At 40.8% G+C, this 21,789-nt stretch overlaps 3 protein-coding genes across 5 annotated transcripts; 2 read left to right on the top strand and 1 right to left on the bottom strand.

Moving 5' to 3' along the window:
* The first annotated feature begins 63 nt into the window (after positions 1-63).
* On the top strand, positions 64-3,780 carry glrx5 (glutaredoxin 5 homolog (S. cerevisiae)). Its single transcript, XM_020091799.2, has 2 exons — positions 64-358; positions 1,874-3,780. The coding sequence occupies exons 1-2, from the start codon at positions 64-66 to the stop codon at positions 2,044-2,046; spliced, it is 468 nt and encodes a 155-aa protein (XP_019947358.1). The 3' UTR covers positions 2,047-3,780.
* An 869-nt stretch (positions 3,781-4,649) lies between these two features.
* Positions 4,650-13,570, bottom strand: ints9 (integrator complex subunit 9). Its single transcript, XM_020091913.2, has 17 exons — positions 13,443-13,570; positions 12,979-13,106; positions 12,816-12,876; positions 12,605-12,667; positions 12,203-12,342; positions 11,950-12,036; positions 11,673-11,793; positions 11,135-11,269; positions 10,765-10,876; positions 10,382-10,562; positions 9,196-9,256; positions 8,329-8,500; positions 8,103-8,227; positions 6,324-6,491; positions 5,929-6,027; positions 5,546-5,683; positions 4,650-5,045 (listed from the first exon to the last, which is right to left on the bottom strand). Exons 1-17 carry the CDS (start codon positions 13,449-13,451, stop codon positions 4,869-4,871), a joined length of 1,977 nt encoding a protein of 658 aa, XP_019947472.1. The 5' UTR covers positions 13,452-13,570; the 3' UTR covers positions 4,650-4,868.
* Positions 13,571-14,390: 820 nt separating this feature from the next.
* Positions 14,391-21,622, top strand: pla2g7 (phospholipase A2, group VII (platelet-activating factor acetylhydrolase, plasma)). Of its 3 annotated transcripts, none has more exons than XM_020091916.2 (11): positions 14,391-15,127; positions 15,483-15,610; positions 16,622-16,772; positions 17,108-17,201; positions 17,300-17,368; positions 18,486-18,639; positions 19,033-19,146; positions 19,966-20,057; positions 20,361-20,531; positions 20,608-20,756; positions 20,839-21,622. In XM_020091916.2, the coding sequence occupies exons 2-11, from the start codon at positions 15,515-15,517 to the stop codon at positions 20,937-20,939; spliced, it is 1,191 nt and encodes a 396-aa protein (XP_019947475.1). In that variant the 5' UTR covers positions 14,391-15,127; positions 15,483-15,514; the 3' UTR covers positions 20,940-21,622. The 3 variants fall into 3 exon arrangements, with proteins under 3 accessions (XP_019947475.1, XP_019947473.1, XP_019947474.1); XM_020091914.2 differs by having other exon boundaries at positions 14,665-14,974; XM_020091915.2 differs by having other exon boundaries at positions 14,666-14,824.
* The last annotated feature ends 167 nt before the right edge of the window (positions 21,623-21,789 follow it).

Genomic DNA, 21,789 nt, shown 5'->3' with positions numbered 1-21,789 from the left:
AAGTTTCTCCGCTTTGTGCCGACATCTCTCCTCCTCTCGTAAACATACAACTAACCAGAGGCCATGAACAGCTTCATCACAGCCGCTGCTCGGTGTCTCCGGTCGGGGGCCGCGGTCTACGTGCCCAGGCGAGCCGACGTGTGGTCGGCCTCGGGCCGGCGGCTCCTGTGCGCGGCGGCGGGCGTCCAGAAGGACCTTGGGGAGATGGTGAAGAAGGACAAGGTGGTGGTGTTCATCAAGGGGACACCGGCTCAGCCCATGTGCGGCTTCAGTAACGCCGTGGTGCAGATCCTCCGGATGCACGGAGTGGACGACTACGCCGCCTACAACGTGTTGGACGATCAGGACCTGAGACAAGGTCGGTGAGCTGGAGAGAAGCGATCAGCACATGGCGGCGGCGGAAAGTTGTCACCGGTCACTTTGACTTAAGACTTGTAACTGGACGTGTTGACAGTGGAGCTGGAGATAGATTGTGTTTACATAGTCTAACTAGTGTCAATGCCAGCACCTGTCAGCCATGATGGCTGCTCCAACCCTTCAGTAGTAGTAGTGTGGTTCAGTCATATCTGCTGCAGTCAGTGGATCTGTGGTTTATTAGAAGTGTCTGGTTTTATCAGTGTTCTGCAGCAGGACCCCTGGGTGTGGCTGATCCACACACACGTGACATCTGTAACATACGAGGCTTTCAGCAAAACACGTCATACTTTACCTCCTTCCAATGGTTGGCAGCAGACGTGTATTATTTGACTAGGCTCTTGTCAGTTCAGGCTGGTGGTGAAACTGAGACTCATGATACTCCATACAAGGTGTAGTGGGCGGAGGGGTTACATGGGGACACGTGGTGCTGTGTCATATCTTGAGAAACAGCAGAAGAACACAAGCTATTTACTTTCAGGCTGAAAAGTTGAACCTGAGAATGATGCAAGTCTGTCACTTCCTGTAAAGCCAAACAACTTTGTGTCTATTAATAGCTGATTGTCAGACGGTGTTGCACAGACGGGGCTGAAAAGCAATCTTGTCAGATATCCCAGAGTAAAACCAAAGCAGGTCAGGGTGTACCGGGTCAGATATACAGGATGGAAGAGAGCCAGAAACTCAGCATTTACTGAAAGTGAATGTAAAATGCCTTGTTTAAGTCTGGTATTGTCGCTGCAGTCGATGCAATAGAACAAAACATTAACAACCGTTTCACAAGTGTATGACTGAACGGGGAAATCCACAGATTCCACAGAGTTCCCCAAGACTCAACACTGGACAACAACAAAGAAAACACGTACTTGTGACATGTAAACTGATCTTTGTGTGTGAGACATTGTATGATTAACATTTGGTCTTAAGAGTTGTATTTTTAAACTTGCAAGTTCTTACCTAAAAGGCAGCCCAGTCTGCACCATCCATCACACACAATCCTCTAAATTTGGAATCATTTGTGTATCGCTAATATTCAAAAGAGCGTAAACTATAGATAGACTGTAAATACAGATGGATGAAACGTCTCGGAATCTCTCACTATCCATAAAATAAGCAAAATATGGAGCAAGGTCCTGTCGATATATGCTCTCAGTCAATCGCAAGTCAGTCTCAGCTGTCAATCATAATGTTTCACCTTCTATCTTTACATGCAGTCGATGTTGTAAACACATTTAATATCTTTGTCATCTCAGTTTCTTTGTATTTGCCTTTGCTGTAGCCATTTGTTTCTGTTATTGTGGCTATGACTGTCCATGTCAACCACTCTTCTCGTGTTTAGATCATGCAAACTACTCTTTTTGAAGGGGGGAACCCATAATCTGACACTGATCTGTTTCACCTTATATCTGATATCCATTGTTGTGCATGTCACACTCACAGTAATGCCGTCTGCCTTCCACAGGAGTCAAGGACTTCTCCAACTGGCCCACGATCCCTCAGGTGTACTTCAACGGCGAGTTTGTTGGAGGCTGCGACATCCTGCTCCAGATGCACCAGAACGGAGATCTGGTGGAGGAGTTCAAGAAGCTGGGAATCCACTCTGCACTGCTGGAAACTGAGAAAGAATCCAAGTAGAGCATGAGTATAAGCTTCAAAGAGCTGACAACACAGAGGACGCGTTTATCAAGTTGAATCCCCCCCACTCATGTGGTCACATATGAATCAAGTCTGTAGGCAGCCATGGGAGAGGCAAAGTGTAAACAATTCTGGTGGTGGCACTTTGTCTTGAGTCAGGAATATTTAGGCTTCACAGTGCTCCATACCCATAAATAGTTAAGTGTGATACAGAGCTCCTTACGCACTGTTTATACTTTATACTCCTCTTAATGTGCACAGATCACGTACCCGACAGGTGGGGACTTAAATATTGGAAGAAAAGTGTTGACAATGTCTTCACAGGGATTCAAAAGCATTTTTACTACAATTGCCACCTTGTCTGTAAAGCTGCAGTCACATTTTCCGGTGTATTATTACATATTATCACATTTTATGATTATATGGGAAACTCATTCGCAACATTAGCATTCACTTTGACTTCCAGTTCTGGTCACTCAGACTAATGTCAGCCCAATGTTCACTCTATCTCTGCTGTGGTCTCCACGCACTCCTGAAAAAAACCTCAGACCCTGTAGCTGCTACATGCACCACTCTGCTCAACAGCTAGTTAACTTTAGTAAGTCTGGTGCTGGGCTAGTTTTCCACTGAGAACCGCTGGCTGCTGGTCAGAATGTTGCTGTGAGAGGGAACCAAGAGTTGTGGGCCAGAGTTAAGACAGAGTTAAGACAAAGAGATCATTCTCTGTGGCTTTGTCATTAATGAGCTACTCCTTTCATATTACACAAAATCTTCTGATCCATTGAAAATTGTGATCATAGCAGCTTTAATATTTTCTCATCACACAGGGAGGGAAAGCTTAGATTCCAAATTTATCCTAAAAGCTGTTATAAAACAAAATGTTAAGTCATCATCGTTGCTCCAGTCACAGCAAATACTAACAACGAATCCTGTCGGAGAATCATTAAGGTTGGACTTCCACTGTTTGGTTAACTACCGGTGCTTTAACTGGTTTTACACAAAAATGCAGGTAACCTTTCTTATCCTGCCCTTTACAATCCCTGCTACCTCTACTGTCCATCTCTTTTCTCAAGCCACAGTCACTTCAAGACCAAATGACTCTCAGGGTGCAACTAGATATAAGTGAAGGTGATTATGAAGCTTTTTCTTGGGTCACACCACAAACCTTCTGAATGCACTGCCTGCAAGTACAGTTTACCTGGAGGAGGAACAGTGGACAGTAAAGCTGATGTGGGTTCATAACCATATAAAGGGGTTTTAAGGTAAATGCTGTCCAATGACATAACATGTGAATTGGGTTTAGTAGAGAAGGTAAACCAGACATGGACCACACTGTCAGTAGCTTCTAACATTGCCCTCTATCTGTTCTTCCTGCCAGGATCCACATCCTAAATGTGCCCCCTCTGTTTTAACGTCAACTCCCGCTGAAACGCAACAAACTAGAATATGCCTGATACGTTGAAAATGTTGGAGTCTGCTATCTGTTTTTTTTTTTTTCTTGTGTTAGGGGCGGGGGGGGGTGTTTTTTTTCTTTTAAATTATCTCTCCTTCAGCCTAAGAACGTTGCGATCTTTATCAATCCTCCTGTAGATGTTCCTCCTGCTGCACACAGTTGTATTATCAAAGCAAAGGTCATGTAGTACACTGTAAGATATTGTACATTGAAAGCATATTATTAAATGTATTTTAGCTGCATGTAAACCCTACGCCAATTAAATATTTTGTGACAAATAACATGCAGTCTGTTTTTATTTGAAAAACCTCACACTTTTTAATTCTGAGCAGTAAATCTGATCTATTGGCACATTTGACTGTTTAAACCATCAGCTGTTAAATCTCCATCTGCTCTCAGTGAACAGAGGCCAAACACCTCAAGCAAAAAAAAATTCTACCATGTGTGTGATCCAGATAAAGGTGCTACCTGCTAAGGTCAGTTTATCTTCATGTTTTGGATCATTTCGAATCTCCAACAGCCTGGACGGGGATCATCGCTTATCACAGGATACAGAAAACTGCCACTTCAAGCAGTTTGAGAGCCTCCTTCACAGCAGACATGTTGACCTGCTGAAGAGGGAAAAGCACACGTATTACTAATAAACACTGAATCAAAACTTGGACCATAAAACTGAAGAATCTTCACCGAATTCTGTCATGTTTCATTTTAGTAGAGTGAGACCAGTGCCTACCTGCCATGACGATAAAATGTCCCCTGTGAAAAAGATGGATATGCACATGATTAAGCTGTTATCTTCTGAAAAGTAAAAAACTGAGAACTTTATTTATTCAGACACAATTAAGAACGTTTTGTAGACAGATGCTAACACATCTGGGAATATTTAGGATCTCCCGCTAATGAGTTGCTCATAAACTGACAACATGACATCTGGATTTTAATTGTAATAGAGCCAATGCAAATTATAAAGTTGTATCAGGGAATTAGAAGTGATATTAAGTTGAGTAAACCCAGAGGACTTACTGTATGTGGTTCTGCTTTTCCTTTCAGTTCCTCCTTTGGAAAACCTCCGCTCATGACTGATGGTCTCTTCATTTTCATTTAGACGTTCTACACTTTCTTTAGTGATGAAAGACTCACTCAGATGATGTTGAGCATTCTTTGAAAAATCTTTTAATACAAAATACTTTTTTACAATATTTAACTTGACTTTACAATGAAACCAATGTAAATGTTACAGTGTTAAATATGACTGCAGTGGAGACAGACGCCTTAAGCCTCATCCTCTCTCATGACCATTCTGTTGCTGTCCACAGTCCAAACAATAACTGTTTAAAAACCAACGGAGAAGCTGTGAAGAGGATTTAGGTCAGAGTTTCTGCAGGAAGCGGAGAACCAGGTCTCTGAGCGTGGTGCGCAGCGGCTCGTTGTTGTCACAAACGATGTGCGTCCCATCCTCCTCCAGCTGGATCAGCGTGTCCTCAGCCTGCAGGTGCAAGATGTGTCCGTCTGTCGTCTCCTCCACTTTCACCTCTGAGATCCCGTGCTGCAAATGAGGACATGAACACAAACCTTTCATACATGACGTGTTTTGTTGTCATGGTTTAGCGAGATGGACCCCTGCAGGTGCTTGAACAAGAAATGTCCATCTAAAGTTTATGTATGTGCCAAGATCCATTAAAAAAACAGATGGTATAGACTACTCAAACTAAAAGCTAATATGGAAATGTAAAAGTAGTAAGAGGTAGTAAAATCTGTTATTGCAGGAACATGCTTCTACATTTAATGAAATAAAAAATGTCTTTGAGTTTTATTTCCTGAAATCTGCGGTGGTAAAATCCCGGCTCTCTGCTGTAAAGTACTAATCCCAGTAATGTTTGGCCATTGGGAGATTGTAATGCGAGATGGGATGAGATTCAGGACTCCAGCGGGAATACTAATGCTGCGTGAAATGTCATCCAATGACAAGAAGGCAAATAACACAATAATTGTAACTGCTGGCTGCAATAAAAACAACATTGAGACTAACGTCTGCAGGTTCCACACCTTTTGTAATGTGGCCAGGAAAGCTTCTAGAGGCACAGCTCCACTCAGCAGGGGTTTGGGGGCCTGCACCACAGGGGGCTCCTCCATCACTCGCTTTCTCTTTTTGCTGGGGGGTGCTGGAGGGGGTTTGGGCACCGACTGAGAACCCAACATGAAAGAAAACAGTGAGTTGAATGACTGAGTCTACATCAATACTACTAAGTTTTAAACAGCATTGTCAAAGAAACTATCTCCGTTCACACGAGCACTGACTCGCGTACACTGGGCATGCGTACTAGTACAACGTAGTAGTATGGATGTAGCCTGACTGCCAGAGAATACACAACTTTCATCATCTAAGAAAATGTTTTATGGTACGACCTCATCAGACAAGACAGACTCACCTGCAGCGTGTGCTTGTTGTCTTTGGAGTGTAGTATAGCGGATACAGTTGCCACGGAGATGCCCGGTTTCACCTCAGAGGGCACCAGGGAGTTAGCGAGCTTGGAACAGGAGAATCAGACTTAAAGACATGAAAATTGGCCACCTGCTTTCTGACGGGAGTCTGAATATTTCCATAATGCATTTCAATCTTGAATCTGGCAGCTTTTTTATCCACCATATGTCATTGTTTCCTGAAAACACCAGAGAATTTAAATGATTCACTCACCATCTGTCTCTGAAGGTGCTGGTTTTATCTTTTATTCAACACTGTCTACTGACTTTATCAAGCCCTTTAACTAGCTAAGTTGAAGGAGAATATATTCATTGGAGGTACTGCTGCTGTGCTCTGGCTCACCTCAGGAAGGATGTAGACTCGTTCGTAGCGGCGTCTGAAGGGCAGGTTGAGCACTGAGCAGCGTCTGTAGGGCATAGGAGGGGGCTGCAGCTCCAGCATCAGATCAGACCGGTGGGACTGGGAGAGTGGAGGCTGGGTGTACTGCTCTGGACACACCACATGGAGGGGCTGCCGGAGGGAAACACAGTGGACAGGGATCAAGTCCTGTTAGCTTCACAGTGCCCAGGTGCTGGTCCACTGTGTACCTTTTGAGTCTTTACTTCCATACTCAAATTTGTTGTAATAGGTAGAAGGTTAAAGATAAAGCAGGGCCCTGTTCCAAAGTGGTTTAGATATTAATCCAGGCTAATAGAGATTCAATTATTTTCTTCATCTTGGTTAACTTGATTATGCAGTTGAGTTAAACACTGAAATGACAACATGGGAGATGAATTGCAATGTGATTGCAGTTTTATGAGATAGGTGTGTAGCAAGAGATCCACCTGGAATATTTTTGCATTTCTAAACTCGATGTGTGAACGATGAATTATCACAAATAGATACTGTGCATGAAGTGTACACAATAGAATGCAGCTGAAAACGAACGACGCTCGACTCAAACCCAACAGGGACTCGACAGGTTTTCCCAGATTACAGATGTGCTGTGTAAGAAAAATGAAGCAGATAGCCCAGCCAACGTGACCGAACGTGACTTCAACCCAAATATAATTTCAAAACCTTTGTCAGAACCGACAAGCTCAGGTTGGGTTTCCACACTCTAGTACACGACTGTTCTCCACATCACTGTTATTACAGTTTTGAATATACTTTACCATGTTTATTCAATCATTTTAACTATATAAGTAAATAATCATTTGTTCCTGAAGTCATTATACTATATAGATAGATACTATAGATTTTGAAGACTGATGATTTTCTATACAGGAAATTATTTTGTTGCATGAGCCCTTGAAGTGAGAGCTAAGGATTTCTTTATTTTCATTTTTGTGTCTAAAAATTATGAGAATGAATATTTGTAAATACTGAATATAAGTACAATACAGTACAAGAAGATACTTGATTCATGATATGAAATAGCAGGTAAACAGAGGTTATTGTTCACATTCATTAAGTTTCTGTACAGAAATAGATCAGAGCATTAGTTAATATGATTAGAGAGACATATTAACTGTGTAATTTCATGAAAAGATGGCTGCTCTGTGTTAAGAATCGTTTCACCCACAGGAATGATTCTGACTCATTAATTGCTAGTTGCACATCCCTCCTTTTACCAGTGTTCCATGCAAAAACAACCCATGAGAGCAGTCATTTCTGAGCAACACAATCCTGATGCTTCCCACTCGTTATCATCTATTTACCAATTACAACACAAACTCATGTTTGTGAGAATCCCTCTATGAACTCAAATCATAACATGGAGAAAGTGCTTACAGTACACTACCTTATTACTACCTCTGACACAGAATTATGTTTTGGCTTTGTCGGATTTCTATGACATTCTATAGATGGTGGATGGTGATCCAGGGTGGACGCAATAACATTTTGATGTATTTAAAGATCAGGGGGCAGATCCAGATTTTTTTCTCTTTCCATAACATTAGGAGATGAGGTGGTTGATTTCTCATGGATTTTAGTACAGATCTAGATAAAAAACTGAATCTAGTGCATACGAATGTGGTTTCATAAAGGGACTGTTGGGCCCTGGCAGACGTATGTACACTACTGAGTGATGAGCTGTGAATGGGATTCTAACATGACACTTCAGTGTAAACAACATACCTGGACTTCCTTCAGCAGCTTTGACACTTGGTGGAAGTTGAGCCGTGTGTCAATGGGACAGTAAACACACTTCATAGCCAGCGGCTGGTAGGGAGCCAGGGCATCGAGGTAGGAGAAGTCTGGCTCTGGTGACCAGAAAGAAAAGATGCAGGCTTTTAGAAGAAACTTTTCCATTTTCAAAATCACATGATGACATCTTCTCAGTCAGTGTTTGTAAGACAGTTACCCGTAAAGATGATGGTGTTGAGGCTGGACTTGCCCCACAGCTCCATGAAGTGAACCACGTCCCCGAAGCGCAGAGAGGGATGGCCGGTGAAAACCACACACGGCTGACGGAACTCGCTGCTGAAGTCTCCATGAATGCTGGGGTAGTGTTTCAGCTTATTGGTTTGGATCAGCTGAAACATGCAACAACACAGAAAGTGTAAGATAGAAGCTGACATCAGTGTTTCTGCCATGATCACCCACAGAGCTCAAGGCAACATCAAATACACAAATCTCATTTAGCCTTTGTTTGACAAGCCAGGAACAAAACATGCCATAAACATCTTTACCAACTGAGTGAGAGTATTCAGTCAGCACAGAAATCACTGTGTCCAACATAGGGTGACATGGGACTCACTTGTTGACTCAAATCAGCAAAGACAGAGGTTTACACACTCAACTTTTGTTGGCATCCACTAAATCACTACAGGGATCCTGTGTAGCTGTTGTATACACCTACAGTGTCCAATACAACGTGCTGGGTACCATCTAGAGCTTGACTTACATGGATTTTTGGGGGTAAATGCAAATATTAGGGAGAAAACAATTTCAACTACTGATATTTACATCAATGTAGATTATTTTCCCCTATATAAAAACTGATTGACATATAAGAGTCATCAGGAAATTCAAATGCACAGAAAATGTCACATCAAATTTAAATACAGCACTGTCAAAGATCCTGAGCTGCCTCTCACTGCGATCGAGCTAATAAACCTTCTCAGAGATTTTACTGTGGCATGCAGGAACATGTCAGTGATGAGACAAGGATGATCGCTGATACGCAAAAGTGTTCACTTCAGTGATACACAGCAGCAGGAGGACTCACCTCAGCATGAGGGAACGGAGGCTCTGGGAGATACACCTTTGATTGCTTGTTGTGACAAAGCCTGAAATGATTAAACAGGAATTATCACATACCATAACATCCCAGAATTACCCTATACTATATCAGGAAATCCACAACAGTGAAGTAACACAAATCAATCGTATCAGCATGGGTGTAGATGGGAGAGTGTTTGACTGTACTGCACCCGCACTGTAGTTAAATTTCATCGAAACAACATGCTGCAAAACACATCTCCAAATAACCCCAGTCAGTGAATTAGCATTGCTGTAACAATAAGTAGATACTTGACTTCACCAGCAATAGACCTTGTTCACACAGAGGCCATTTTTCTTGACATTGCACTCAGGGATGGAAGCTCAAATACTAACAGAATAATGTTACACTACTCATCTAAGATTAGTGTGATGTCAAGGAAAATGGCCACCATGTGAATATGGGCTGTGTCCAAAATTATCCACTCATCACTAACCCCTATTTTACTACATAGGGTCTTCTATTTAGAGGACTATAGAGTGATGTTATCGTCAGCCGTTGGAAAATTTGACGGTAAATTTTAAATGTTAATCCAACATTTAGTATTAATACTTTTTGGTAAAAAGCATGTAAAACTACCGTCTTTAAAAAGGCAGAAATAAACTGTTTTGCCTCAGTTTGTGTTAAGATGCGCTGCTGTGCTCTTATTTATACAACAGTTCGGGCTGTTCCTGCTGCCCTCTCTCTCCTCTCGTCTCTCTGCCACAAGCGCAATGCATGATGGTATATTGCTCAGTTAGTGACCATGGGTTGAACATTACTTTTCATGATGCATTGTGGGAAACAATGAGTGCACTATATAGGGTATAAAAAAATCCCTAAACATTCAGACAGCTCTACAAAATGGCAAACTCACAATAAAGTGATTAGTGAGTCATTTTGGACACAGCCGTGGTCTCTAGTGGCTTTTCTATCTTTTCAACAGTCTCAACTGAAGCACTGACACAATCACAGACTTATTGGCACTACACGTTTCTTCCCCCAAAAGTACAGAACAAATGAGACAGGACATAACAGTTATGTGCTTATTGGGGAGAGTAAATGATAGGAATATTATACATGGAGCAGACAGCTATTCAGCAACTGTTGAGATTTTTTAAATAAAGTACATTTTGATAAAACAACTGCTCACCACTCAGCAAAGATCTGAGAGAACTCCAGGGAGCTGTTGGCGACGGGTGAGATGAAGTAGAAGGGTGTTGTGCCGAGGCTGGCACTCTCGATGAACTGGTACAGACACTCCAGCAGGTCGTATATCACTCCTGAGGAGTAGCACGGAACCAGCACGTTGCCTCCAGCACGAATAGTCATGGCTACAGGTGAAAGATAAATAATAAATACCCACAAAAAAGACAAAATACAATGTCATTCCTCAATTAATCAAACAATGTTTTAGGGAGAGACTGTTTTTATCATATATTTTCACTTTACAGCATGAAAATATCAAACATATGTATTTAAACATCTACCCACTTAATAAACTGACAGAGATCTACTTAATACAAATAAATATACCCAGGTTACTGCAGAATTCCCCCAGCATGCCGTCTGGGTTGGCGGTGGGCATCTGGGTTAGGCCCGTCAGAATCAAAACATCACTGTTCTTCAGGGAGCTTTGGTCCATCGGCTAGGAGAAGAGAGGAGATACTTATATTAATCAGAATAATTAAAACTGTCCAATAAGATCATCATAGCTCTACACACATCTTTATATAACAAAAAGTCTAATAGAATCTCTTTCCCAACCTCACTGGAACAAAGGCCCTTGTTTATTCTTAACCTTCTATTGTTTCTTTCTTCTGTGTGAAATGTATTCTCCTTCGACAGCCCCGTTTTAAAATGACCCCATGCGTAATTTCATCCTGCTATATTCCTGTTGACCTACCTGTGGATGTGTGGTGAGGAGGGATGAACCCGACACGTAGGACACTTTCTCATGATGAGACTGAATGATCCAGTTAGAGCTGCCCAACGAGTAACCAGAACTTAAGGGGGATACCTGAACAGCTCCAAACAGCTCCTGGAGAGAAACGTTATCACTATGTCAACACAATCATACAGAAGGAGGACAGATACAGCTATTTGGTAGCATTAACAAGCATAATTCTGCACAAAAAATTATTTAACTGAGTGGATGGTTCTTAAAGGTAACTTTGGCCAATAAATAAAACAGATCCTTCGAACCTCACAAGGTCTCTAAACTTAAATTCCGAGCAATTTACCAAAAGCTCTGTGTGTGTGTGTGGTAGCTGCCTGCAGGTGGGTGCGAGTGAGAGAGACAGACAGACAGCATGGCAAGGGCTGCTATGTTAAAGATCTTTTATGTTATTAAGAGGAATATAAATTCATTAATGGGAGAAACCGACTATATTATCCAGATTAATGTTTGGAAATAGAATGAGAAGGTCAAAGGATGTTCTTACCACTTTCTGTGAATAACCCACAAGCTGCACTTTACTGAGGGCCGAGTTCACCTCCTGCATACTGTAGCATCGCTTCCATGTCCACACATCCACAGCATCCTTCAGAGGACCAGGGAGCATCCTAATACAACACAAAAACAGTTTAATTTGTAATAAATTTAAATTATTTTGTATCAAGTTAAGAGCATCTGCCAAACGGTTCATCAGTACGTTTATTTAAATAAATTGTCATTCTTTTTTATATGAATTCTTTATCTGTATTTAACAGTATACCCACCTTTGTAATTCCTTATTTTTCCAGCAGGTGGCAGACTGGGCTTTGGGAACTCTTTCCATGAAGTTTACTAACTCTTCCATCAGGAGTCTGAGGGAAGAACAAGAAGAAGCAGCTTTTCTTAAATGTTTGTCTTATGGATCAAGATATGACATCAATAAAGATCCCAAGCATGAATACATTATTATTCAAACTGTTCTGAGTAAACAGTACACAAAACATAAAGTGGTTTAGACTTTTGAATATGTGTCCTTGCCTGCCAATCTGCAGAGTGGGCTCTGTGGCATACACTGTTCCCGTGAAGCCTGTGTGTTCAGTGATGTAGGGCAGCGCCATCATACAGTGATAGTTGGAGATTAGGATGACATCAATATTAGATAGATCCAGCAGTTCTCTCTGTGGTTGATAAAAAAATCAATTAATTCAGATTAAATACATATATCAAGGATAATATTTGTTCTAATTCATAATAGCAGCTCAGTCAATATTATAGATGATGTTATTGATCATATCATTACTGTGTAAAATCAGTGATGAACTAAATGTGGGTCTAGTCTTTATTTGATCTTTTGTCACATTATTCCTTCCTGCAAACAAATTATACATTTAAATTTATCATAACGGCATTTCTATCATGTGAAGTGGCTGAGTTTCCGACCTCAGGGAGACAGAACTCAGGCTGAGAATCCACAAACACCCGCTTTGCACATTCCTTCAGCTCCTGTACACATGGAAGGAAGTAGTTTGTTTACTTTTGTGTGACATCATTGTGGACAGTTCTTAATACGTCAACACTTGACAGCAATAGAGATATACAGAAACTACTTAAGATGACCTCACACGCAGATACAGTGTAATTCTGCTCGTACCTTCTCCAAGTTTACGTTTCCATCCTTAGAGACCCAGCCCGGCAGCTTGGAGAGTCTCGGGCTAAGAAAGACAAAAGCATTTTGTATACAGCACAAAAGTGAGAGAATAAAGAAAAGAACAGAAGTTTACCACCTGTACCTGACTGTGACTTCAGGGACTCACCTGTGCACCAGAGGAAGGGGCAGGAAGTTGAGGACAGAGGTGGTGTCCAGCCCACAGTCCAGCATGATGGTGGTGGATTTGAACTTGAGGACATTGCAGGGCAACGTGGGGTGACCTGACAGACAGTACTGCAGGAGGGGGAACAAAACACACGTGATGAAAACAATCTCGATGTACCAACAGCAGCATGCACGTTTGTAGAAGCAGGAAGACTCATGAAAGTACAGAGGGAGAGCGTGTGTGTGTGTGTGTGTCTATGGTCTCATATTAAAGATGAACCTTGTATCTCTAATAACTGCGTACATAGCTTACACAGTTAACTGTTAGCTGCCTTGCTAACCCAGAGAAATAGACAGCGAGGTTTTAGCGCCTTAAACGATTTTCTAACTGTCTTTTATCGACAAACAGTGTTTGTCTCTGTTTAATATTTGACTGTGATCATTACTGTTGCCATGTTTACTCACCAATTTCATTTTTATCACAAATTGCGGCTGATGGATGAGTTTAGAGACTGCTCTGCCCACACGGCATCCTTCCACACTGGTTCCCCTGCCTCCGCTTTGTTTATGTGACGTTCGCACGATGCCGCCCCCTTGAAGCATGGAGTGTAACTTCAGGAACTCGCCACCGCAAAGCAAACGGTGAGTGAGAGCAGCGTCCAGGAGAGGAGCAGTTCAAATCAGAGAGGATGAAAACACAATCGGATCTATGCAGGATCGTGCAGTGAGGAGCTGGAGGGCTACAGAGGCATGTAGTGTCAATGCAACTGAAAAACTGAGACACTTTAAAGCTCCAGTGTGTAAGATTTAGGTGAAAGGGAACTATTGGCAGAAATTTAATGTAGAATAATCCTCATGATGTTTTCACTAGTTCGTTTCATCTAAATTGTATGAATTGTAGTTTTCTTTACCCTAGAAAAGGTCCTTTATATTTAAATACTTTATATTTACATCGAGGGGACTCTCTCTACAGAGGCCGCCATGTTTTTTACATTATTCCAGACTGGACATGAACAAGCTTTTACGACAACTGAAGCTACCACAGGTTCTTTTCTCATGTTTGGAAGGAGAGGGTGAGGTGAGGGGTGTTCAGCTGCAACCTCAACACTAGATATCACAACATTCTACACTCTGAACCTTTAAAGGCAAAGTTGGCAACTTTTTCATTATGGCACTTACAGTATAACTTGCTCATATTAACATAATATAATATTATTATCAAGAAACTCTTCAGAGGTGACACAGATATTTCACCGCACTCGTGTCCATGGTGACCCCCACTGTCTGCATGCCAAGTTTCAGAAGGTTTTACTGTAGAATTCTTAAGAAAACTAAAAGCTAAACTGGTAGCGTTTTCATTCCAGCACTCAAAACATGCTGATTTAAATATTATTATAAAGACATTCCTCAGAGGTGACACAGATATTTCACCACACTTGTCCATGGTGACCTCCCACTGTCTGCATGCCAAGTTTCAGAAAGTCTTACTCTAGAATTACTGAGGAATCATAAACATATGAACATTTTAACAAAGAAGTGACATCACATTTCCAATCATTCATTCCCAAGCCGAGCGGCTGTTACCGTAACACCTGAAGCAAACGCGCATCACAGTTCAAGGTCCCGCTGGTGTGAGCGGGGAGCGAGTGGACAACAGACCGCTGCTGCGTGTTTACTCCATTCACTGCTCTGAGTTAGCCACCCCCTATGCTAACTAGCTAACAGCAACACTAACAACCTGTCAAACCCCTCCCAAGTGTTTATACCCACAAAGTCATTTCACGTACGTGGTCATGTTGTGAAACTGATGCATTAACACTGGCAGCCGACGCTCTCCTGTCTCTCTGGTAGGTTGTTGTTGTTGTTGAATAGTTGCTGTGGCTAACCAGAGGATACCCAGTTAGCTAGCTCGCCTCTGACACGACCGAGGTCGATGTTTTCTCATGGAGGATTGGTTCAGTTGTTAGTCAAGAGGATTTACAAGAGGGCGAGTGCAGGTAGGAGCTGAGAGCACACGTTTCCTGACGCTGACAACACAGAGGTTAGCCATAGCCTCCACTGTTAGCAGTGCGGTGGTGTGTGGTGCTAACAGTTCAAACAGCTCAAAAACTACTAACAACTGAACAACACACGACATTGATTCATCACCTGTAAGTCACGTGTCACATTCATGGAATCAAATCTATCATGTGTAGTCGAAAAGAGCCCTGATGACTTTATTTACTGTTTAATTCATATCATATTAATATCAATGTGTGAGTATGATGGGTAGTTTATTTATATAGTTATAATCTGATTTTTAATCCACTGTAAAGTGTCTTTGATCGTTGTTAAAAGCACTAGACTAATAACAATTATTCTTTTTTTTGATTGACTGTATCTTCTGATGGTTAACTGTGTCATCAGATTATTTTTTTTGTCAAGTCACATAACCTCCAGGAGGACTGTCCTAATAGTAGCTTCCTGTCCAGGCTGGTATTAAACTCCCCTGTGTGTACTTGACAGATCAGTGGGGGTTCACGCTCAGTTACGTCACCATGGGGAACACCTGCAGTAACAATCTCGGAATCCCTCCAGCCAAGGGCCCCAATACTGTGGGATGCACGGACTTCATGATGGACCACACAGCACAGGTAGATGTTGAGCCACACATCTGTTCCTCTGTCGCTTATCTTTTCTTCATACATGATTTCACATTCCTCAGGGCCGTCTGAGGACGAGGGCTATTAGGGAATGATCTCACTGAGAAGTTCCCTCTGGCAAATTCCTGATCCTCTATTAAAACGCTCTTTTTTTATTAGTGCTTTCACAAGACTTAAGGTCTTAAGTCTTGTGCTTTTAATTCAGCTCTGCTCCTACTGACTGTTTGAATCCTTTTATAATCGTTATTTTTTTACTCTTTCTCTTCTGTATCTGCGTGTGAGGTCGTCTTAACAATTTTATTCTTATATATGTGCTCTGTGTGACTTTCAAATTGCCTATATTTGTTTTCAATTGTGTGCCCTCAATTCTGGATTTTTAACTTGTAAAGCACATTGTGTTGTGAAAGGTGTCATTTAAGTTAACTGTATAATATTATTAGTGTTATTATTATTGGTAGTAGTAGTATATGGCAAATAAGATAAGGAAGGGATGAATCAGGGATGAGAGGTGATCACTTGGAAGTCATGACAAACTCATTTAGACGTGGTGAATAATAATAATAGTAAAACAATGATAAACTTTATTTGTATAGTGCCTTTCAAAACCCAGTTACAAAGTACTTTACAAGTAAAAAATAAAGGCAAGCAATCGGAAAAAAATATAAGCAATTTGAAGTTCATTAAGCATTAGAGCAAAACTACAAAAATAAAATAATTACTATATACTGTAATGTAGATTGCCAGTGAAGTTCACCAGTGTTTAAAGCCAGGTGGCAAGGTGACCTCTGTAATGACAATCAACTCCTTTATGAAATGTACTAGTCGCTTTTGTAACAGTTCAACAGTGACAAGAGTTAGAAAGTTCACAGAAACAACTTCTGTTCACAAAAAACATTAATACATGTTGTGTGAACAAGATAATAATCAATAATAATAAATAAATAATAAAACTGTAATTGATTGATTGTGTTTATGGATCTTCCATTTCTGTCTCTCCAACAGGGCACCTTCTTCCGGCTCTACTATCCCTGTCAAGAGACTGAGAAGGCTGAAAAACCAGACTGGGTCCCGTGCAGGGAGTATTTTAACGGCCTGGCAGACTTCATGAAGATCAACAGAACACTCAGTGAAAGGATTTTCAACTACCTCTTTGGTAAAGAAACATCAATTATTACAATGTACAACATTTCAAATGTGTTTCATACAAGTGCATGTTGTATTTGCTCATTAATAACAAATGTAATATGCTTGTATTATAAATATAAAGTATTTTCACAGCTACTAAGCAGATGTTTCCCTTCATTTATCTTCAGTTAGAAAATCAGCTTCGAAACTTGTTTTCATCAGATTTCACAAGTTCTGCCAAGTAATTTTGCAAATACTTTTTTTTAGAAAACTAGTTTGTCCTGTTAAACACATTGCCAAGCAGCAACAGTGTAACTTAACTTGCTCTATGAAGCTTATGTTTTTATCATTTGTTTGTTTCAGGCTCCTTTAAGATCCCAGCTTACTTGGATGCTCCATTCAAGTCAAATGGAAAATGTCCTGTCGTGATCTTCTCACATGGCCTGGGAGCCTTCAGGTGCACTATATGTTTTTTTGACTCTGCTCCAGTAATTTACTGCTCACTTGTCGCCTGCTATGAATAATGTGATTGACACGTTCCTGGTGTTTTATTAGGACTTTGTATTCGGCCATATGTGTGGAGCTGGCCTCTCAGGGTTTCATCGTGGCATCTGTGGAGCACAGGTAACTGTACATGACGTGTTCTATCTCTGTTTGATTAAAAAGGCAGCGAGTTACACTGTATTAATCAGGGTTGAAGTACAGTCAGATTACAGTAATGTACATTCACCATTTAATCAGATTAGAATCTTGAGAAGTATGAACTTTATTCAAAGAGAAGGCTGCTGATATTTACAGTGAAAATGTGTAATAAAGGCCGTGTAGGAGAAAATTATCGTTGAATGTCCGCCAAGCAAACAATAACAGGGCAGTCTCATCTATAAGCGGCTGTGTGTTTATCTGTGGAGTAGGAGTGGAAAGGGTGTACAGACAATAGTACGAACCAGGTCATCACATTTCTTTTCAGTATTGCGACAAGGGGATCATATGGAGATGAGCATAATGGCCACAGTTAGTCTGTCACTCATGTTGATTGAGGTGGCATTTCATTGAATTTCAGCCGCCAGTTGAAGGCTGCAGCCACAGAGAGAGCATGTGGCAGCACGGTGACCTGGTTTAAAGCTGTGACATAAGACACACATGTGGTCAGAGGTCAGTCCAGTCGCTCAGCCTGTGGTGGTTTTGTCACACTGTCAAGTTAGTCTTTGCTCAAAACCAAACCAAACTAGTCATAAAAGAAATAACTTGTTTTTTTACTATATACAGTTTCAGCAAAAGCTCTTTTGTCTGAACAAAGACACAAAGTTGGCAACTGAACTGCTCTGTGTTTGTGTGCATTGGCTATTGTGAAACACAGATGACTACACACTGACTACATTTCTTAATTCTAATTCACTAGAAACCAAATGTAACCAAAAGTTGCCACAGCTTGTTGTGATGTATGTGAGGTTTTAGGTTAATTTTTTGAATTTTTTGTTTTAATCAACGGATTTTTAGTCAAAAATATAAATATACAACTGGAACCAGACAACTTTTGGCATCTTTTCATTAAAAATAAATGGATAATCAAATCAGTTGCTTATGTTTGCCATTCTAATAATCTCACATCTTTATTTATCCTTGTGTTCAATTTCAGAACATATCAAAATCATTATTTTTGAAATACCAGCTCAAAGTAAAGGCCTCCTTTGCCTTTAAATCATTATGTTTTTGCAACATTGTCTTTTCCTGTTTCCTGCAGAGACCAATCGGCGTCGGCTACGTTTTATTTTCGAGAAGAGACGGCAAAGGACAATGTGCCTATAGCATCAGCCCGAGGCAGCTTGGTAAAGGAGTGGATGTACTACAGAGCTCTGCGGCACGGCGAGAGTGAATTCTCTCTCAGAAATAAACAGGTCAGAAGTGTTTTCACTTTATAGTAATGAGTGTTAAAGAAATGTGTGATCTAATTTGGGAGGTAAAATCCAGTGATGTAGAAGAGTCAGTGTCAAAGTGGAGGTTGAGAAATAATTCCTCTTTCATGCTGTAATATTTCAGGATTAACATCAGATGGATTCCACAACATGTGAACTTTACACCCAGTGAGAAATACACATCTCATGATCAAAGCTAACCACATCCTTGTTTTTCTATTTTCTGTATCTGATCTGTCTCACACATTCCATCTATGCAACTCTCTTTACTGTTTTAGCAGTGTTATTATGATGAATTTCAAAGACAAGTGCGAGTGTGGAAATATTCACTGTGCTCTTTGTCCTTTTCTTAAACTTGGTTCTTGTCACTCGCAGGTGAAACAGAGAGCAGATGAATGCATTCTGGCTCTGGAGAAACTCACTGAAATCAACTCAGGGACACAAGTGCACAATGTTCTGCAGACACAGTTTGACTGGGCCACGCTGGAGGTGAGTAACCTTTCATCAACTTTGAATTTTAGGTCAAGTCTTCTCGAGGTCTTGTGTTTCAACAGACACTGCAGTCTTTTCAGTGACTAATACAACCATGATAATGCAGAAGCAACACAAGACTGTGGCAAAACCCGAAGAATGATATCACTTGGAGCAAACAGAGCCCAACAACTCCTAACAAATCAATCTAATCTACTTTAATCTAATATACAACGCAAATGACTTTTATTTTGGCTTAGAAACAGTTTCCAGTCATGAGAAATATAAATTGAATAATGACACAGTCAGTTTCCAAGGCAGTACCTAAATATCAGTACAGTAAAGATAACTTCAAGCAAAAGTTTAAATATTTTTAAGTATATTTTTAATGCAGTAAAAAAATGTATCTTAGGCTCTGTTGTCACATGTATAGTATCATTGGTTTCCATTTAGTTTGATTAATAACTTCCTTGAGGTTCATGATGTCACAGTAAGACGTGACTTCAAGTGGAGGGGTTCTGTGTTCTGGATGGATTTTCTGTGTTTTGTATTATTGACCATGATCAACAAAGTCCATCATGTAGTTCTGTGTCTTAGCACCGAGTAGTAGGAATTGTTACACAGTAGGAGTGAATTCATTGGTGCCTACTTTCAGTCCCAGGTTTACTGAGCGTTCTATGGAAACATTGAGCTTCATTATGAAACAGAGCCTCATTAAAAACTGATGTTTTTAACTGTTGGAGCTTTTTAGTTCAGATGACCTGAAAGCAGAAGTTGACGAGGTTGAAATTTAACATTTATGTTAATTACTCGCTCCTCTCCTCTGTGATCCAACAGAATTCCATGGATCTGTGCAGAATAGCAGCGATGGGACATTCCTTCGGGGGGGCGACAGTGATCGAAACTCTGTGCAAAGACGTCAACTTCAAGTACGTGGAATAACAAAGGTTTCTTCCAGCATCGTGTCCTCTCACTGGGGAGAAGCAGGGAAACTAACCAACTGTCAATTATTAAGAAAGAAAACACTTAAGTTGGATATAAAAAACCTGAATAACAATTCTGTCAGATTTAGAGAGCTGCAAGAAGAGTGGATGTTTAGAACTTAGAAGAAAAAAAAGATCTGTACCAAATCTTGAGTCACGTGTCATAAGTATTCAAAAGAATCGAGACAATCAATCCTAGTTTTGGATGTTGTTTTTTTATTTTAGAACTCTGTAACTCTCTGAAATCAGGTGTGGTGTAGCGCTGGACGCCTGGATGTTTCCTTTAGATTACGAAATCTTTCCTCGAGTGAGGCAGCCGATCTTCTTCATCAACTCGGAGAAATTCCAGTGGGCGGGGAACATCAGCCGCATGAGGAAGCTGGACTCAGCCGTCATCCAGAGGAAGATGATCACTATCAGGTACATTGGACACGACTGAGGTGGCTGGCAGTGTGTGATTCGGTTAAAATAAATCTGTTTGCTCCGTTTCTCCCAGAGGGACAGTCCACCAGAGTTTCCCGGACTTCACCTTCCTGACGGGAAACTGGATCGGTAAACTGATGAAGCTGAAGGGAGAGATCGACCCAGAGATCGCCATTGACCTCTCCAACAAAGCAACACTGGCCTTTCTGGAACGCCATCTCGGTAAGAGAAATAACGAGCTCACAATTTGCCGATTTTGTTGAAGGGGATATGCTTATTTTTTAATTCTGTTTTTTTTTGGCAGGTCTACAGAAGAACTTTAACCAATGGGAGGGTCTGATTGACGGGGAGGATGAAAACCTCATTCCAGGAACTAATATCACCGTGCTTCAGTCTCCCCTCTGACCTGCCACTGTGCCTCATATGCTGCAGGGGAACCTGGGTGCTCAACTGTGGATCGCTTCGAAAATGTCAAGACTTGGCATTTTAATCTAAAATGGTAACATTTTGGAGAAGAATGAAGAGGAAAGGCAATCTCTACCTCATCAGCAGGAAAGATGAGTTTTTCTTGAAAGATTTAAACACACAGTGTAGCAGTGTTTGTTTTATGACGCCTGGATGTTGCGCACAAGCACCTCAACACTTATTTTTTCAATGTTGGGGAAATCTTTATTATTCCATTACCAGCAATTTCCTGGAAAAGTCATTTTAATCATTTTAATCTTTGAGTGTAAATAAATCAAACCTAGAGAAATATTGTTATTCAGCATCTCTGTGAACACAGGATCTTCCAGAAGATCTTCCAGGAGCTACTCTGATTGCTGTGTGAATGTGATAAAGCCTAAAGTGAAAATCATACGAGTTGAAGAAAAAAGAAAGACTGAATTAAGATGCTTTAAAACTAAATGTTTCCATGATTTGATACAAGTTAAACATTAGAAGTGTACAAACACTAAGGCTGCATTTAAAAACCATGTGTGCCAGAATAGTACTGTCTAATGAAATGTAACAGCCTTCTACTTTTTTTACAATCATTGTCTAAATTTGTATATAAGACAAATCCAATAAATACGGTTTGTATACAAAAACATCATCTTAAATGTAACTCCATCTTTTGAGTTTGCCTTTTTAAAGTTTTGACACCAGAAACTTCGAAACAGGATTTAAGGGTAATTCTTAAAGGTTCAGTGTAGAATTTATTTACATCTAGTGGTGGAATTGCATGTTGCAGCAGAACACCCCTCACCTCCCCCTC

This window comes from Paralichthys olivaceus, chromosome 19 (assembly GCF_024713975.1).
Source record: "Paralichthys olivaceus isolate ysfri-2021 chromosome 19, ASM2471397v2, whole genome shotgun sequence".
Classification (NCBI taxonomy): Eukaryota; Metazoa; Chordata; class Actinopteri; order Pleuronectiformes; family Paralichthyidae; genus Paralichthys; species Paralichthys olivaceus.
This window is presented reverse-complemented; position numbering and strand designations above follow the sequence as displayed.

Bases quoted from the DNA above. Each gene is read 5' to 3' on its own strand.
- ints9 (XM_020091913.2), bottom strand. The intron at 11,270-11,672 runs GTAAGAACATCC...GTTTCTCTCCAG, and splicing joins TGGGTTATTCACAGAAAGTG to GAGCTGTTTGGAGCTGTTCA. The intron at 6,028-6,323 runs GTGAGCCAGAGC...TCCTGTTCCAAG, and splicing joins GAGTCTACATCCTTCCTGAG to CTCGCTAACTCCCTGGTGCC.
- glrx5 (XM_020091799.2), top strand. From the start codon at position 64: ATGAACAGCTTCATCACAGCCGCTGCTCGGTGTCTCCGGTCGGGGGCC. The intron at 359-1,873 runs GTCGGTGAGCTG...TGCCTTCCACAG, and splicing joins CGATCAGGACCTGAGACAAG to GAGTCAAGGACTTCTCCAAC.
- pla2g7 (XM_020091914.2), top strand. From the start codon at position 14,911: ATGTTTTCTCATGGAGGATTGGTTCAGTTGTTAGTCAAGAGGATTTAC. The intron at 14,975-15,482 runs GTAGGAGCTGAG...TGTACTTGACAG, and splicing joins TTACAAGAGGGCGAGTGCAG to ATCAGTGGGGGTTCACGCTC. The intron at 18,640-19,032 runs GTCAGAAGTGTT...TGTCACTCGCAG, and splicing joins TCTCTCTCAGAAATAAACAG to GTGAAACAGAGAGCAGATGA.